This window comes from Mastigoproctus giganteus, chromosome 5, assembly GCF_048544385.1.
Source record: "Mastigoproctus giganteus isolate SK-2022 chromosome 5, ASM4854438v1, whole genome shotgun sequence".
Taxonomy (NCBI): Eukaryota; Metazoa; Arthropoda; class Arachnida; order Uropygi; family Thelyphonidae; genus Mastigoproctus; species Mastigoproctus giganteus.
This window is the reverse complement of record NC_143579.1, coordinates 148,016,497-148,034,465: the sequence shown is the minus strand read 5'-3', so window position 1 is coordinate 148,034,465 and position 17,969 is coordinate 148,016,497. Positions and strand designations below refer to the sequence as shown.

Here is a 17,969-nt window from a genome sequence, read left to right as displayed (position 1 = left end):
TCACTTGGAGCTCTTTGACTTCCTCTCTTTGCAACTTGACTTTCTCCAGTCCAACTTTCCTAACAGTGAGGTAATTTTCCTTGATGATTTTAATGTTCACAACTCCAACTGGCTTCCGTTTTCTAGTCACACCGACCCAGCAGGTCGTGATGCTGAGGCTTTTGCAATTACTAATGACTTAGCACAGATTGTTCATTTACCTACAAGAATTCCGGACAATCCTAATCATACAGCCAATACGCTTGATCTTTTTCTCACAAACAACCCTTCTAAGTACGCGGTCGAAGTGAGAGGTCCTTTAGGCACTTCAGATCAAAACTTGGTGATTGTCTCTTCTCCAATGGAACCTTTATCTCATGGCTATTCCCAACCTCGTGTTGTTAGGAATGGGATGACCTGCGAGACTTCTTTTCTTCTTTTCCTTGGTCGGATCACTGTTTCAAAACTTCTGATGTCAACGTTTGTTCAGATCGTGTCAGTGAAATTATTCTTGCAGGAATGAAATCCTTTATTCCACACTCCACTTTAAAATCTCGTCCTTTATCTCAACCTTGGTTTTCCAATAAATGTGCTAAGGCTGTTCAAGAGAAGAATGTTGCATATCGTAATTGGCTTCTTTCTAATTCTTCAGTTTCATTTTCTGCCTACACCAAAGCTCGCAACAATTGTAAAGCAGTTATTAATCAGTCCAAACTAGAGTTTGAACAGGCTAAGAGTAGAAAACTTGCTTCTTGCCCTAATGGTAGCCGAGCATTCTGGTCTCTTGCCAAAGCTATTGGCCGCAACTTTTGCCCATCTCTGCTCCCACCTCTGTCCAAACCAGATGGTTCTGTTGTCACTTCAGCCAAGGATAAAGCTGACCTGCTAGCATCCCATTTTTCTTCCAGCTCATGTATTAATGATCTTGGTAAAACTCCTCCCACCATTCCCAACACGATCCATTCAATGCCTCCTGTGGTCTTCCGTCAAAAGGATATCAGAAGGATTTTGATGAATCTTGATGCTAAGAAAGCTCCAGGTCCTGATGGTATTTCTCCACTTGTTCTCAAAACCTGTGCTCCTGAACTTACTCCTATTCTTTGTCGCCTTTTTTCACTTTGTTATTCCAAAGGTGTTTTTCCTTCTGCTTGGAAATTTGCTCATATCCAGCCAGTTCCTAAAAAGGGTGACAAATCCCTCCCATCCAATTATCGTCCCATTGCAATTACTTCTACTCTTTCTAAAGTAATGGAGAAATCAATTAACTGCCAACTCTTAAACTACCTAGAAACCTTCCGTCTGATCAACGATCGCCAGTATGGATTCCGTCAGTGTCGATCCACTGGTGATATTCTGGCTTATGTTACCCACTTATGGACTAATTCAATGGAAAGGTTCGGTGAAACCCAGGTAGTTGCTCTTGACATCTCAAAGGCTTTTGATCGTGTTTGGCATAAAGGTCTTCTAAACAAGCTTCCATCTTATGGTTTGCCAACTGTTTTTAGTAATTGGTTATCCAGTTTTCTCTGTGATCGCTCACTGAGGGTGATGGTAGATGGCTCTCTGTCTTCTAACTTCTCCACTAATGCCGGTGTCCCCCAAGGCTCAGTTCTTTCCCCCACTCTTTTCCTCTTGTATATTAATGACCTTCTTCCATTAACGGGAAATCCTATCCATAGTTTTGCTAATGATAGCACATTGCATTCCACTTTCCATTTTGAGAAACCTTGTCCTGCTCAATGACCTTCAACTTCTCGAAAATCTACTACCAATTCCTTAAATGCCGATCTTCAGGTAATTCTCCGGTGGGGCAAAGACAACTTAGTTGATTTCAACCCTTCTAAAACCCAGTCTTGTCTTATATCCCGCAAAAAGGATTCTTCTGCTCCTATGCTTATCTTTAGTGACACTCCGATTTCTAGGCAAAATGATATATCTCTTTTGGGGATTACCCTGACTTCTAATCTCTCTTGGCACAAGCACATTACACATATTGCTTCCTCTGCATCTAAAAAACTTGGTTTTCTCTTTCGCTCTCGGCGTTACTTTTCTTCCAAACAGCTGCTCACTCTGTATAAATCGCAAATCCGCCCTGCCATGGAATAATTGTTCCCACATCTTAGGTTAATTAATGATACATCTCTAACAGAGTCTCTCCACCCGCTTTCTCATAGACGTACTGTTTCTGCTGCATCCCTCTTCTACAGATACTTCCATGGGCACTGTTCTTCTGAATTGGCTTCTATAATTCCTGCTCTCTATTTCAAAACAGTCCGAACACGTGCCGCCACCAGCCAACATCCATTTACTGTCCAACTTCAAACCCACAGAACCAACTTTTCGTCTTCCTCATTTATTCATTCAACTGCCGTTTTCTGGAACAACCTTCCTTCATATGTATTTCCTGAAAATTACAATCTACAGAAGTTCAAGTCCAATGTCAACAAATATCTTCTTTTGTCTTCTCAACCTCCAACCCAAGCACGGTACTGAGTACTATAGGTTCTTATACCTCTCGTGTTTGGGGTTCACATAAAAAAAAACAAAAAAACACAGTACTCAAGGTGTGGCCTGACCATTGCCTTATACAAAGGGATAATCACTTCCTTTTCCCTACTAGCAAAATTCCTGTATATCACTGACAATACCCCATGACCTGCTCTGGCAGTCTGTCTGCATTGCTCAGAAAACTTCATATCTGACTGCATAATTACTCCCAGATCCTTTTCATTTTCTACCACCCAAAGTGTAGTACCACACAGTTGGTACATTTCTCTGGGGTTATTTCTACCCATATGCAGTACTTTGCATTTGTCAATGTTAAACTTCATCTGAGGAAAAAAAAAACATTTGGAGGGAGGTATATAGAAGTTTTTGGTGAGAGTGATACCAATTACAATGCACACTGCCACTACTTCAAAAGGAGTCTGAAGAGAAACATGCTTGAATGGAATGTTGTTTCAGACAATAATGGCCCACCCCCTTCATGAGCTGGCATGTCAATACTTCTATCTCATTTGAAGATAGTAAAATTTTTTAGTGGTAGGACACACTAGTTAATTTAAAAGTTTCCTGTAAGAATATGCCAGCTGGTTCATACTGATCGATAAGATCCTGCAAATTGTCTTTTGTATTCTGAAAGTCTCTACAATTCCGTTGAAGGATTCTTTCTATTATGTGGTTTTATCGGTTATTTTTGATTCTGACAGTTTTTAGTTGTAGTGTGCCTTGTATCGATCTATTTTTGTTTTGTCTTTCTTAGGAAAGAAGGGGCGAGTCATGATCTGCATGCAACCACGTCATCGGTTGCATGCAGATCTAAAATTCCATCAACTGAATCATGCTGTTCATTGAAGTCCATTCTGGTGGAGGGTGATGATTGTGGTTTGATAGTTTGTCACTTTTGGTTTTATTTTTAAAGAAACATCAGATGGGATGGTAACTGGGCATTACTGGCTTATTCAGTTGTTTGTTGCAAAGAACATTGTTTGAAAACAGAGAGCAACGAACATGCCCAATTAGCAATAGATATAGAGATCAGTCTGAATCCCCACTGATAGGAAAAGTTGAGCAGCTGTGGCATATGTATGCTTTGTATCTGTTTTAATTATGTCTTCTCGCCTCTGAATATGTCACCCTGTTCTCTACTTTACATTTCTAAATTTTTTCCTTGCTTCCATAATTCACATGTTTTTGAGGAAGCTGGGTGGTTACCCTTACAATTTGGACAATGCGGAGCGGAAATGGCACAATCAGATTTGTTATGCTCCCTTGACCTACAGTTAGGACATATTGCCTCACCTTGACATGCAGTTTGGGAGTGTCCATATTTTTGGCATTCATAGCACACCTGAAGGGATTTGGGATGTGTGGTCAGAGATGGCAATTTAGATAGCCTGCTTTCATAGATGTTGGTAAGTTAGGAAAGCTAAAAGTGAGAATTATGTTCTTTGTTTGAACAAGATTATAATCTTTTCGAGTCATGATTCTCTTTGCTTGGATAACCTTGGATAATTTCATCCTCTGACACAGTTAATAAGTCGCATTTTGTTATCACTCCCTTAGAGGAGTTTTAGGGTGGCACGGGGAGTAACTTTTATAGGGTGTCCTCCAAAGTTTGTGAGCTTTAACAGCTTTGCAGAACATTGAGGTTGGGTATTCTATACCAGTAGGTTGCCCGACTGGAGTCACCTTACTGATTTAGGTGAACCTGTAACAGTCTCAATGCATTTCTGCCCAAGAAAGGTGATAATTTACTCAGAGGCTGGTCTTATAGAGATTGCAAGATGGGGAAAGCTGGTAACTCCTCTTGAGAGGTTGTTTTCAACCTCTTCGGTTTGGAAAAGTCATTTTCAGTGTCATTTGTCTCTAGTCTTAAGCTTGATTCTCTAAGGGTGGAAACATGTTGTTATTCATCTTTGCTCCTTTCAGCCCTAGGAGAGTGGATTTCTTCTCACAGGTTACCGGCCTCACTATGGCAAGGCAGGAGAAGTGAGTGTCACTAGAGTGACCAAGTGGTATAAAAGTAAGTGTTAGTTTAAAGGGGGGGGAAAGGTGGTTTTCCTTTCTGAAATTTGCTTACAATTGGTAAGACTAAGTTTATTATTGATTAAAAAGAATGTAAAAAACTTTTCAAACTGAAGAAGAACTATGGTTTGGAGTAAACACTCTGAATCACTTGGAAAATTGCTTGATCACTAATAACACTTGGCAGGCTTTTGCCTTTTGTCCAAACTATAACTAGTAGATAACATTCAAACATATAGCTACATCTATATTATGGTTTTGGTATACTGAATGATGCTGTCTATTCCTTTAGTACACTTTGTCCAAAATGTCATGGCATTACATGCAGCAGTAGTCTGCCAATATATGTTCCAGAAACCTTGGTAGTGATTTTCCATTGAATTCGCCTTGATGGAATCATTCCCCCCCTCTTTATCATTCATCGAGTCAAGGATTTTCAGGAAAGAAGTCTAAATGTGAATGCAATAAATGCAATTTCAGCAATGATATCCCATTTTTATATGCATAAAACAGTACCGAACTCCATCTTTGTATGCAGGAAACCTGTGGTGACCCAAAAAGTTCCCATAAACCCAGCTGAAAGCCTGCCATGCTTTTTCTAATACATTAAGGCATTTTTCAAAGCTCTCATCCTTGCGAAACTCTCTGATTTCAGGCCTCACAAAGATTCTCTCTCTCACTTTTGCAGCACTGATTTTTATAAATTTCTAATTTAAGTAATGAAATGAAATCCTCTCAAATTCATTTAACCTATCATTTTCACAAAATTTTATTAGGCCAAACTGAATGAAAAGATGTGGAAGGAAACTTTATCAGATCTATTAATGGAAAACATACTATACCCTACCTTTGTTCCTGGCTCATATGTGCTTTTTCGAGGCCAGTCATGTTTGATGTAATGGCCTGCAGTAGAAGAGCTGTCCCACAAGACAGGAAGCAACAATATTTTGTGATCCCTCCTTGCATTCCTATTAACATACCATTACCTTTAAGGTCAATGCAGATATTCCATTGACGGGTGTTGTAAATTGCTTGCCATTATATTGCTTCAAGTAGTGCCTTCGTGTTAGAGTATGTTTGCTTTAGATAAATAGAGTGGGCAATGGCAGTGGAAGGCTTTAATTTCTTGTTATGCACGAGAACACCTGAAACTTAAGCGTCTAAAAATACAAAATAATAAAGCACTATAAAACTAAATATAAAAATTCAGTTTTCTTAAATATCAGGAATATGTGCTAGCATATTCCTGAAATTTCTTTTGCATACTCCTAAAGGTACACACACTATCAGGTGAGAAACACTGGCTTGCAGTGTCATGACTTTGTATATTGTATTGTTTCAGGGTCTATAATGATAGTCTTGTGAATTGTCACAATGAGATAAAGCATGATATTTGCATATATTTTTATTCTAATTCTTCAATTCATTAGCAAATGCTTTCCATGAGGTTACAGATAAATATCTAAAAATTTTGCTGAATGAAGGCGAAATTAGGTAAAGATTTTAGGAGAGAAATAGATATCTTGCAATTGGATAACCTGAATAACCAGGTGTATTGAAATTAATAATTAATACTCAACTTAGTTAAAAGTATATGAATGAAGAAGTTTCACAGAAACCTTGGTAGTGATTTTCCATTGAATTAACGTCTTGATGGAATCATCCCCTCTTTCATCATTCATCGTGTCAAGGATTTTCAGGAAAGAAGTCTAAATGTGAATGCAACAAATGCAATTTCAGCAATGACATCCCATTTTTATATGCATAAAACAGTACCAAACTCCATCTTTGTATGCAGGAAACACTCATCAATGGAATATCTGCATTGACCTTAAAGTAAATGGTATGTTAATAGGAATACAAAGTTTTTGCAAAGTGATCTGATCGAGGTGTATAATGCCTTGAATGGTTTGAGCAGGCTCAATGCTGACGGGATACTTCAGCTTGTTCAGATTAAGAACCTGAGGGGGCATAGATTCAAATTGAGGAAAGATAGTTGTAGAATAGATGTGTGGAAGTTTGCCTTTAGCCAGTGGGTAGTTGATTGCTGGAACAGACTTCCATCTGTTGTTGTGGAAGTTGATAGCTTAAATAAATTTAAGGCTGAACTAGACAAACATTTCGAGTGACCAGATGGGTGAAATGGGAAGGGATTTTTTTTATAAGCTTGCTTTTTTGTATCATATACCTCAACTAATGCTAATAAGCAGGGAGTAAAAGCAAAACAGACAGACACATTTTTCATTTTCTTCTTAATGTAGGTTTCACTAAGACCAAATCACGAAGTATAACTGAAAGTGAAAAGTACGATAGAAACCATAAATGAATTAGCCATGAAAAAAATAAAAAAAATCAAGCGTGAGGAAATATGAGTTAGAATTATTCCAAATACTATATTGGTGTCAGCTCACAACTGGGGGGGGGGTTCTTATTTATCTTTAGAAATTATTTTTATGCCCAATGTGATAGTGTTTTGTTGTATTCTAAATGAAAAGCGAATAATATACCTGTTTGGCAGCAAAAAAGTATATCTTCCAAAAATCCCAAATGTTCTTTAAGAAGTTCTAGTCGAACACAGTAAACCTCATCTTCTAATTTATATTCTGAAAATGAATATTGAAAATAAATGTAAATATTATGTACACACATAAATGTTCATACATATATCACTAAATTTAGAGAATAACAAAAGAAATTGCACATTTAAAGAAATTTATTTTTAATTATCTCTCATTATAAATTAAAAATGTTTTCCTCCTAGTGATATTTATTCGAGCCAATGGGAGAAGAGGGCAAGGCAATTACATCACTACCAATGCAATTAATTATTGACAACTGCCTCCATAACATTCACTAACCTCGTGCATGTGCTTCCCTGTCTAACATTTGATATTCCATTGTAACATTTTTTGTATATTAATGAATGTGTAAATACAGTAATTTAGTATTTTGTAAATATAGTGTATAGTTTGTAAATATTTCAGTAAAATATTTTAGTCCTGCTCTTTGGGATGCAACAATATTCCTCATGCATTATGAAACCCGAAGCAAAAGGCCTTTTCCTAAGTGACCTATGTAAACGCAGGTAAATAATTACATAGTGATATTTATTCGACCTTGAGAATGCCACACAATACAATTTTTTTTTTTTTTTTTTTTTTTTTTATGTGAACCCCAAACACGAGAGGTATTAGAACCTATAGTACAGTACTTAGTACCATGCTTGGGTCGGAGGTTGAGAATACGAATGAAGATATTTGCTGACATTGGACTTGAACTTCTGTAGATTGTAATTTTCAGGAAATACATATGAAGGAAGGTTGTTCCAGAAAACGGCAGCTGAATGAATAAATGAGGAAGATGAGAAGTTGGTTCTGTGGGTTTGATGTTGGACAGTAAATAGATGTTGGCTGGTGGCGGCACGTGTTCGGACTGTTTTGAAAGAGAGAGCGGGAATTATAGAAGCCAATTCAGAAGAACAGTGCCCATGGAAGTATCTGTAGAAGAGGCATGCAGCGGAAACAGTGCGTCTATGAGAAAGCGAGTGGAGAGACTGTTAGAGATGAATCATTAATTAACCTAACAGCCCTCTTCTGAATGGAATCAAGAAGCCTGAGAGAGGTTTTGGGGGACACCACCCCAGATGTGGGAACAATATTCCATGGCAGGGCGGATTTGCAATTGATACAGAGTGAGCAGCTGTTTGGAAGAAAAGTAAGGACGAGAGCAAAAGAGAAAACCAAGTTTTTTAGATGCAGAGGAAGCAATATTTGTAATGTGCTTGTGCCAAGAGAGATTAGAAGTCAGGGTAATCCCCAAAAGAGATATATCATTTTGCCTAGAAATCGGAGTGTCACTAAAGATAAGCATAGGAGCAGAAGAATCCTTTTTGCGAGATATAAGACAAGACTGAGTTTTAGAAGGGTTGAAATCAACTAAGTTGTCTTTGCCCCACTGGAGAATTACCTTAAAATCAGCATTTAAGGAACTGGTAGCAGATTTTCGAGAAGTTGAAGGTCATTGAGCAGGACAGGGTTTCTCAAAATGGAAAGTGGAATGCAATGTGCTATCATCGGCAAAACTATGGATAGGATTACCAGTCAATGGAAGAAGGTCATTGATATATAAGAGGAAAAGAGTGGGGGAAAGAACTGAACCTTGGGGGACACCGGCATTAGTGGAGAAGTTAGAAGACAGAGAGCCATCTACCATCACCCTCAGTGAGCGATCACAGAGAAAACTGGATAACCAATTACTAAAAACAGTTGGCAAACCATAAGATGGAAGCTTGTTTAGAAGACCTTTATGCCAAACACGATCAAAAGCCTTTGAGATGTCAAGAGCAACTACTTGTGTTTCACCGAACCTTTCCATTGAATTAGTACATAAATGGGTAACATAAGCCAGAATATCACCAGTGGACCGACATTGATGGAAGGTTTCTAGGCAGTTTAAGAGTTGGCGGTTAATTGATTTCTCCATTACTTTAGAAAGAGTAGAAGTAATTGCAATGGGACGATAATTGGATGGGAGGGATTTGTCACCCTTTTTAGGAACTGGCTGGATATAAACAAATTTCCAAGCAGAAGGAAAAACACCTTTGGAATAACAAAGTGAAAAAAGGCGGCAAAGAATAGGAGCACAGGTTTTGAGAACAAGTGGAGAAATACCATCAGGACCTGGAGCTTTCTTAGCATCAAGATTCATCAAAATCCTTCTGATATCCTTTTGACGGAAGACCACAGGAGGCATTGAATGGAGCGGGTTGGGAATGGTGGGAGGTGTTTTACCAAGATCATTAATACATGAGCTGGAAGAAAAATGGGATGCCAGCAGGTCAGCTTGATCCTTGGCTGAAGTGACAACAGAACCATCTGGTTTGGACAGAGGTGGGAGCAGAGATGGGCAAAAGTTGCGGCCAATAGCTTTGGCAAGAGACCAGAATGCTCGGCTACCATTAGGGCAAGAAGCAAGTTTTCTACTCTTAGCCTGTTCAAACTCTAGTTTGGACTGATTAATAACTGCTTTACAATTGTTGCGAGCTTTGGTGTAGGCAGAAAATGAAACTGAAGAATTAGAAAGAAGCCAATTACGATATGCAACATTCTTCTCTTGGACAGCCTTAGCAAATTTATTGGAAAACCAAGGTTTAGATAAAGGACGAGATTTTAAAGTGGAGTGTGTGATAAAGGATTCCATTCCTGCAAGAATAATTTCACTGACACGATCTGAGCAAATGTTGTCATCAGAAGTTTTGAAACAGTAATCCGACCAAGGAAAAGAAGTCTCGCAGGTCATCCCATTTTGCATTCTTGTAATGCCAAACAACACGAGGTTGGGAATAGCCATGAGATAAAGGTTCCATTGGAGAAGAGACAATCACCAAGTTGTGATCTGAAGTGCCTAAAGGACCTCTCACTTCGACCGTGTACTTAGAAGGGTTGTTTGTGAGAAAAAGATCAAGCGTATTGGCTGTATGATTAGGATTGTTCAGTATGCTTGTAGGTAAATGAACAATCTGTGCTAGGTCATTAGTAATTGCAAAAGCCTCAGCATCTCGACCTGCTAGGTCGGTGTGACTAGAAAACGGAAGCCAGTTGGAGTTGTGAACATTAAAATCACCAAGGAAAATTACCTCACTGTTAGGAAAGTTGGACTGGAGAAAGTCAAGTTGCAAAGAGAGGAAGTCAAAGAGCTCCAAGTGATTAGTGGAGTTGGGAGAACGGTAGAGACATCAGATGAATTTGACACAATGGGTAGAGAGATTTTAAACCAGAGAAGATCAAAGAGAGGAGATTTCAAATTGCCAAGTCTCTGACAGGGAATATCAGAACGGACATATGCACAAGTACCACCTTTGAGGCAAAAGTGAGATGCTGTCAGAAAAAGTACATGGAGTTTGGCAGACTGCAAGTGGAAGTGGAAGTTGAGATTAGAATTGAGACCACGTATATTTGTGAAATGAATTAGGAAGTCCTTGAGAGATCTAGATCTTTTTGCAGATAAGCTTGCTCTATTAGTTTGACAATTCATGGTGTATTCAATGGTAAGAAAAAGTGGGTGGGAGATGCTGTATTAAGTAATGAAATTTTTGGATATGGCGTACATGTGGTAAGAATATACCCAGATCCGTGAAATAACGTGGCCTCGACAATGCTCCCCGCATACACACTACTCGGACTCCCTCCAGTCACTATCTGGCAGAGAAGAGGTAGCAAGATTATACACTAGCTGATCCAGAAGCCTCCTAGAGAGTTACCAATAGGTTCGGTCCGGTGTACTAACTAGCGGCCAGCCTGTGAACACTGTTTTAGAGCTGTACCCTCGAAATGTAAGGAATATTGGATCTCGCCACGACGTTCATCATTACCTCAAAAGTCATCAATCATACTGCATGATGGAAGAGATAGGGAAGGGTTGACCGTAACTTAGCTCTAGAGACTAAACATGGGTTCCACCACTTCAGGCCTCCAATAAGCAAAGTAATGGTATTTCACTGGTTGATGAGAGTCATCTGCCACCTAGTACTGCCTGGTAACATAGAGGGGTGGCGTTCCTCCATGTGGTGTGGGCGCCACACCTCGACCCCCCCCCCGCTTACATTGGTTCACACCTGGGTGGTAGATAATTACATAGGTTATTTCCTGATTAGATATCGATCATAGTGAAATAGTGTTTTTTGTCTGGAGGCACCAGGGTCTCCCCCAATTCCGCATTTTTACTCTATGTAGAATACAATACTCTGCATAAGGCCAGGGTGTGTGTTAGTGTGTGTTTTGTAAAGTATTAGTGTGGGTTGTGTTGTTCCTCTGGCCACTTAGCCTGGCAGCCTGTGGAGAGCCACTAACACCCCCAGTTTCCATCACCGCCACGGGGAGGCGGGTCAGGACACACTAGGAGAGAAGAAAACCCTGGTATAGCCCAGGCATTCAAGAAGAGCCCACAAAAAGTTTATTGGAAAAGAGATAATGGGGAGATAGCAAGAGGGTGGGATAAAAGGAGCAGAGAACAGATGGGAGGGAGCAATATTGAGGCACTCCCCTGATCTGAAAGGGGAGACAGTAAGGGGACGCCTGGTACAGGATGCCCATCCTGGTCCAGAGGGTGGGAGTTGAAAGTGGGTGGTCGGATGAGCCACCACGCAAAAGGGGGTAGGGGTCACTCAGGGTGGAGGAAGGAGACTCAACCACTCCAGATGGTAGGAATAAAAGAACATAGGGAAAGAGATTCCTATGGCGGAGTGTGCTTTTTGCAGTTCTGTCTCACACTAGCCCGGGGGTTATCCTAATGGCCAGTGTCAGCATCTCACACCATGCCAGTTAGAAAAAGCTACAGCATCGTGTCAGTTTGGATAACCATGAGCCTCCTGAGGGCCTGCATAGCCATCAGTCTATCCAGTGAAGAGACTAACATAGAACGTGCAATTAATAATAACTTTCATTCACTCAATATTGGAAAAGTTGAGTTTTGCATTTTCTATTTTCTTTTATATATTAAATTAGATATCGATCAGTGCATTTTGACAGGTGTCTTTTACGTAGAAAAGATTTGAAAAAAGAGTGCGAGCAAAGCGAGCAGGGGCAAAGCCCCCTAGTATCTTATTATTTAATTTTAATACATAAATGAACTTCAGGGACTGTAATTGTATTTTAAAATTGCAGTATCATTACATATTCCACCCACCTAGACGTAGTAATGCAAGAATCACCCATTCATGTGCCCCGATTTTAATAAGCACTCTTATGTATTTCGCTGTATTTTAAAATTAATGAGTTTACTAAGAATCAAATTTTGTTTAAAATTATGGAATATTATAATGAAACCCACAAAATTTTAAGGACAGCTTGCTCTGACCACCTTTCATCTTCAAAAACCAATGATTTAATTGTGTTTGTGTTCATGATCAAATCGGAGTGATCAAAGTTAAACATATTTGCAAAGTTGCTGGTGAAACTGGCATTTCTTATGGGACATATCAATCAATTTTAATACAAGATTTGGGGATGCAGCACGTTTCAGTCAAGTTTATGCATGTTAGGATCTTTGCCATACTTTGTTTCTTCCATCAATACTAGTGATGAATTATAGGTGTATGACTGACCCAAAAACAAAGGTCCAGTCTTCTCAATGGAAGGTTCATATTCTCCGATGAAAAAACAAGAAAAAAAGTTTCTCCTACATGGCCAAACAGTGAATAAAGCAATTCTATGGATATTGTGTGATGCTGTTTATAGAAAATAGCAGCAAGAATGGGTAGGTTTCAGAGAACTGCATGATATATAGATCCTGAACTCGGCATTTTCCATTTTAAGTATTTAGCACCTTGCTATCTCCCTCCCCCCAAAAGCTAAAAGTACCCTTGAAAAGTCACAGATATTTGAAAAGACTGAGGAAATTATCCAGAACATGATACAGGCTATTAGTAACTCCAAAAGAAGCCTATTGGAATGCTTCCAGAAGTTGCAGAAGCTTTGGTATCAAAGTAAACAGTGTCAAGGTGAATATTTCAAAAGAGATTCATTTGAATAACCAACAGGCTTCATCAGTTCCTGATGAATATTAGTAGTCCCAGAAATTTTTTATCATATCTGTATAAACATTGTCAATAGCAAATTGAGTTGAATAAGTAATCAATTAATACAGAGCAGTTTGTTTGTTTGTTATTTGGTTTTTAGGAGCATTAGCAACTAAGGTCATATTTCTCCGGGAATATGCGGTGGCCACTCGCTCAAACCCCGGTCTAATCAAGAAGCGTGTTCTACGCACTGCTTCTCCTGCCCACCTGGCTACAGAGGCGCCAATATAGAGCAGAATTATTAATAAAATAATAGTTATTAATATATAATAATAGCATAGTAATAAAAGTTAATGAAGTGCTAAATATTCTGAACTGTACCAATCTTATCTCTAGTGTCTTAATTGATAGTACAGTAGTTTTGCCACTTGCACTTAGAGAAGACTGTTTCAAATCCTCTCAGTATCATAGCTGCTAACTATAGACTTTAAAAAAGCTAAAAATCAAGTAATTATAAGCAGAAGGTAAATAGGAGACATTTTGGAAAGAGTAGGAGGTTCTCTTAGTCTCCAACTGAAATAGAAATTAAATTTCACTGGTTATAATTTTATATTTTCTTATGCAAATTTTAAATTCACTTCAGCGGGATCATAAGCTTTTGATATCAACTAAGAAACACTGTTTAAGGTTCAGACATAATGGATATTAGATGAATTGATGAAACTAATGGCAGAGAAAAAAAACATGCATGGGATGATTATAAATTAGTAAGGGACACAAACCTGCAGGAACTGCAACCTAGTTTGCAAGATTAGAAAAGCTAAAGCAGATTTTAGAAGTGTTTCCTCAAGAATGCAAAGAAAAGTAGCAAAGAGTTCTTTGTTTACATTAGCACTAGAAGGAAAGGGATAAAACACATTCGCATATTTGATACGAATGGCATAACTAATTGATTTTCCCGTTCAGGTTGTGACGAGCTAAATAGTTACTTTGCGCCAGATTTACTTGCAAATAAGTTTTTAAAAAAGAGAATAGCAGAAGTATGCAAACTTATGAATGGGAGCTAAATGATCAGAAGTCAGACCTGTAAGCCTGACTTCTGTTCCAAAAGGAAAACAATGGAGAAAGAAGTAAAACAGGACCACCCAGACAGAAATGAATTTATATGGCAATCAGAGCACAGATTATTTAAAGGAAGTTTAGTTAATAGGGCTGACATCTTATTGGTTACATACTGTTATAACAAAGCAACTAGATACAAAAAGAAATTTTGATACCACATATTTCACAAAAGCTTTAATACTTCTGATACATATATTTCACAAAAGCTTTAATATTTCTGATACATATATTTCACACAAAATCTTTCGATACCAGTGATTCCATTATTTTTCCTTGTTCCAGGGAAAATAATGGAATCACTGGTTAAAGTAGCGCAGGACCATGTGGACAGGCATGCAATTATATTGCAATCACATTATGGATTTGTCAAGGGGCGGTTTTGTCAAACCAATCTGATAGGTTACTATGATGCAGTAACCAAAGAACTGGATGCAAAAAATATTTTTGACATCGTATACTTGGATTTCAGGAAGACTTTTGATAATGTTCCACATAAAAGACTGCTGTACAAACTGGAGCAATGTGGTATTAAGGGCAAGTTACTGTTATGGATAAAGGTATGGTTAAGTGGAATAAGACAGAGTGGTTAGCAATGGGCACTACTCTTCGTGCACTAATATTTAATAGTGGAGTTCCCCAGGATTCAGTGCTGAATTCCCCAAATCTAAAAATTTTAAAAGGAGATTTTTCTGCTTGTCATCAGTAACTTCTTTCAGAAAATTGTGCTTTTCACCATGACCGTTCCTTGGCACACCATATGTAAGGTTAGTACAACATTATATAATCATTTAATACAATTTCTGGTATGTTGATTTTAACTTGTTTCAAACACTGACTGCTTTATAATTTTTTTTTTTATCTTTAGTGTAAGAAGTTCGTGCAAGACTGCAATATCCAATCCTTATCATGGCCAGGAAATACTCCAGATTTGAACCTGATCGAAATCTGCTGCCAAAAAGATATCAAGAATCTGATCAGTCCACGCCAAATACGTCAAAAAAATATTAATATCAGTTTTATAGATCTAACAGTATCACAACCATATTTGTTTGCTGATGATATATCTCCCCCCCCCCATCTTATTACATAATATTAATTTCAGACCTGGCCACAATGAAGAGACAATGAAAAGAGGATGGCCTGCAGTGTATTTCTATGATTATTTGTAAAGAAAAAAAAGAAAAAAAAAGATTTATTTCTTATTAATAAAAATGCATAATCATTTTACATCAGTGTATAACAAATTTAAATCTAAGGGGCAATTATTTCATTTGCAATGATTGTTTTGAGAGAAAATTCAAAGTAATGCAATTTATTATACTGGAAGAGTCTGAATATTGTTTATTAAAGCTAAATGCAGCTGTGAGAAATTCTCTTTGGGAAGCATATATTTTCGTACAGCTCTGGAGTTTAAAATTGCACTTAAAACTGATGGAGGAGAAAGCTTTGGTGTGGTTGCAATTTTGTCTTAAGTGTCAAATTAAGACTTACTGACAATGTCAGAATTATATTCTCAAGATTCTGAAGATGGGTGGGCAGGTCTACCAACTGATGGGAAGTTTTGATATAGCATCTCTTAATTCAGAGTGGAGGGTTGTGTGCTTCGGTACACTATGAACTAGGGATTTACAAGGAAACCAAAGAGATGCCTATAGCAGTGTGGTGGATTGGACAAAACTAGCAAAGAGCTTGGGTCTGATCAGAGCTCCGTACAATTGGACTAGAGTAAAGTGATTAGCTCCCCACTTGGTGGATGAGAGGAAGTTTAATGTTTTTGTTCAAGCAGTTCTGAGCTGCTTTATGTGTTCCAGGAAGATAAATTTACAATCAAATACTATTCCTAAAAAACAAATACTTTTTTGTATCAGAATTAGATGACCATCCAGAGAAAATTCAGGATCTGGATGGTCAATTTACAACAGAAATGGATGCATGCAGTTTTTTTGAGGGGATAACAGAAATCAAATTGTTTCTGCTCATGGGCTAACTTTGTTGGTGGCACCCTGTAACTGCCTCTCTCTGTCTCTCTACCATTGGCATGTTTTGGGAATGACTAATGATAGCAAAGAAACTGCCAAACTGTGTTTTTCCGTTTCTTTGCTATGGGAGTTTACAGTAGAGAGCTCAGTACTGATCCTTGAAGACAGCTTCCTGCTGCACGAAAAATTTGGATATAGACCTTTTAAAGTATGCTTCAAAAGTTCTACATTGTAGGAAGTTCTGAAGATGGGCAGGCAGGATGTCCATCTAATCTACGGCAGTGCAATTGGTTAAGAATTTAATATTTACAGACTTTGGGTGTAGGAGGTTGTAATTTTATAGGTACCATATAGTCTGTGATTAAAGCAATTATCTGTAACTAGTCATACTGCTGAAATCTTTTCCTGATTTTAAGAAAGCAAGAACAGTAACATGATGTCATGGTTTGGGGAAGAAGTTTTCTGCACAGATTCTACTGTATAGGAATGAAAGTGATTGTAGGACCTTTTGTTCAATTATTTAATCATCAAGTAATGAATACTGTCCAAATCCACTTTTCTTTGTACAGATATTGATAGCACTCTTTTTTAATTCATGTACCTACCACAAAAGGCTGGTTATACCTTTCATACCTATTCCAAAGAAAAGTTCCTGTGCTTTTCTATTTCCGCCTTATATCTGAAAATTTTGGGGATAGGATGCTATTGCAGATACTTTGCAAAGTCTTCCCAAGCAGGCTTACAACTTTTGTGGTTTAATCAATGTTCTGACTAGTGATGGGCATAACTGAAAATAATAATTGAAATTATCAATTATGAATAATTCATTATATGAAAATTAGATGATTACGACATAGAAAAAAAAACAAAAAAAAAAAAACAAACGAGTGGCAGGATTTGATCCGATGTTATCTATAGTAAAGATAGTGTTATTACCACTGAGCCAATAGTTCCATTCTCTCCACCCACAACACACACACACACACACACACACACACACACACACACACACACACACACACACACACACACACAACACACACACACACACACACACACAGCCTTGAAACTGACGTTATTTATTGAGGGAATGGTTCATCAAAATACAAGAGGTTACATTCAGTTTGAAGTAGAAGCAACAGGTTTGAATTAGAGAATAACAAATCAGTGACATCATTAATAGTAAATTTATGAAAAGCAATCATTATAAAAAAAGCTCACTTTAATTAGAAATATTTCATTTATGTGAAAACGTTCTTATTTATTATTACTAAGTATCTGAATAATGTTAACTTTTACTGTACATAGTTATCAATAAATGCAGAACAATAAATGTTTAGCTATGAATTGAAGATATAAATAGAACAATAACATTTAGCTATGAATTGAAGAGCACTCAGAAATTCAATAATGCACAGCAGCAGTAAATGAATTTTACTTGCACTGCAATCAAACTGAAGAATGATCAAAAGATGTTCGAAATGAGTGCTGTGTGACAGGAGACAGGCTTCAACATGGTGTGAGAAGGAATCCCATAAATGTGCAAGTAGCACTGTGTTGTTTTTAACAGCAGTGGCAGCTTTGTGGATGCAACTGAACAAGTCATCTTGGATGTTAACCTCTGTGGTGTAAATTTGTTTCATGAGACCTTCCTCGACTAATCCGGTGATTTCTGTAATGATCATTTAAGAATGTTCTTACTTGTCATCCAAAATGGGGAGGCACTTCATTGTGCTGAAACCACATATTGGCACATACACTTAAAGGAACATCTAACAAAAGTGTTGGCAATGTCCTTTGCAAAAACTGTAGGTAATGATCAGCATTTAAATGGGCAGGGAAGTCAT

At 37.9% G+C, this 17,969-nt stretch overlaps 1 protein-coding gene across 1 annotated transcript in view; it reads right to left on the bottom strand.

Moving 5' to 3' along the window:
• The window catches only part of LOC150085758 (uncharacterized), a 321,980-nt gene that overhangs the window by 76,947 nt on the left and 227,064 nt on the right, over positions 1-17,969 (bottom strand). The window contains exon 7 of the mRNA XM_090374684.1: positions 7,014-7,109. Coding sequence (XP_090230810.1) covers positions 7,014-7,109 — 96 coding nt within the window. The remainder of the gene's footprint in view (positions 1-7,013; positions 7,110-17,969) is intronic.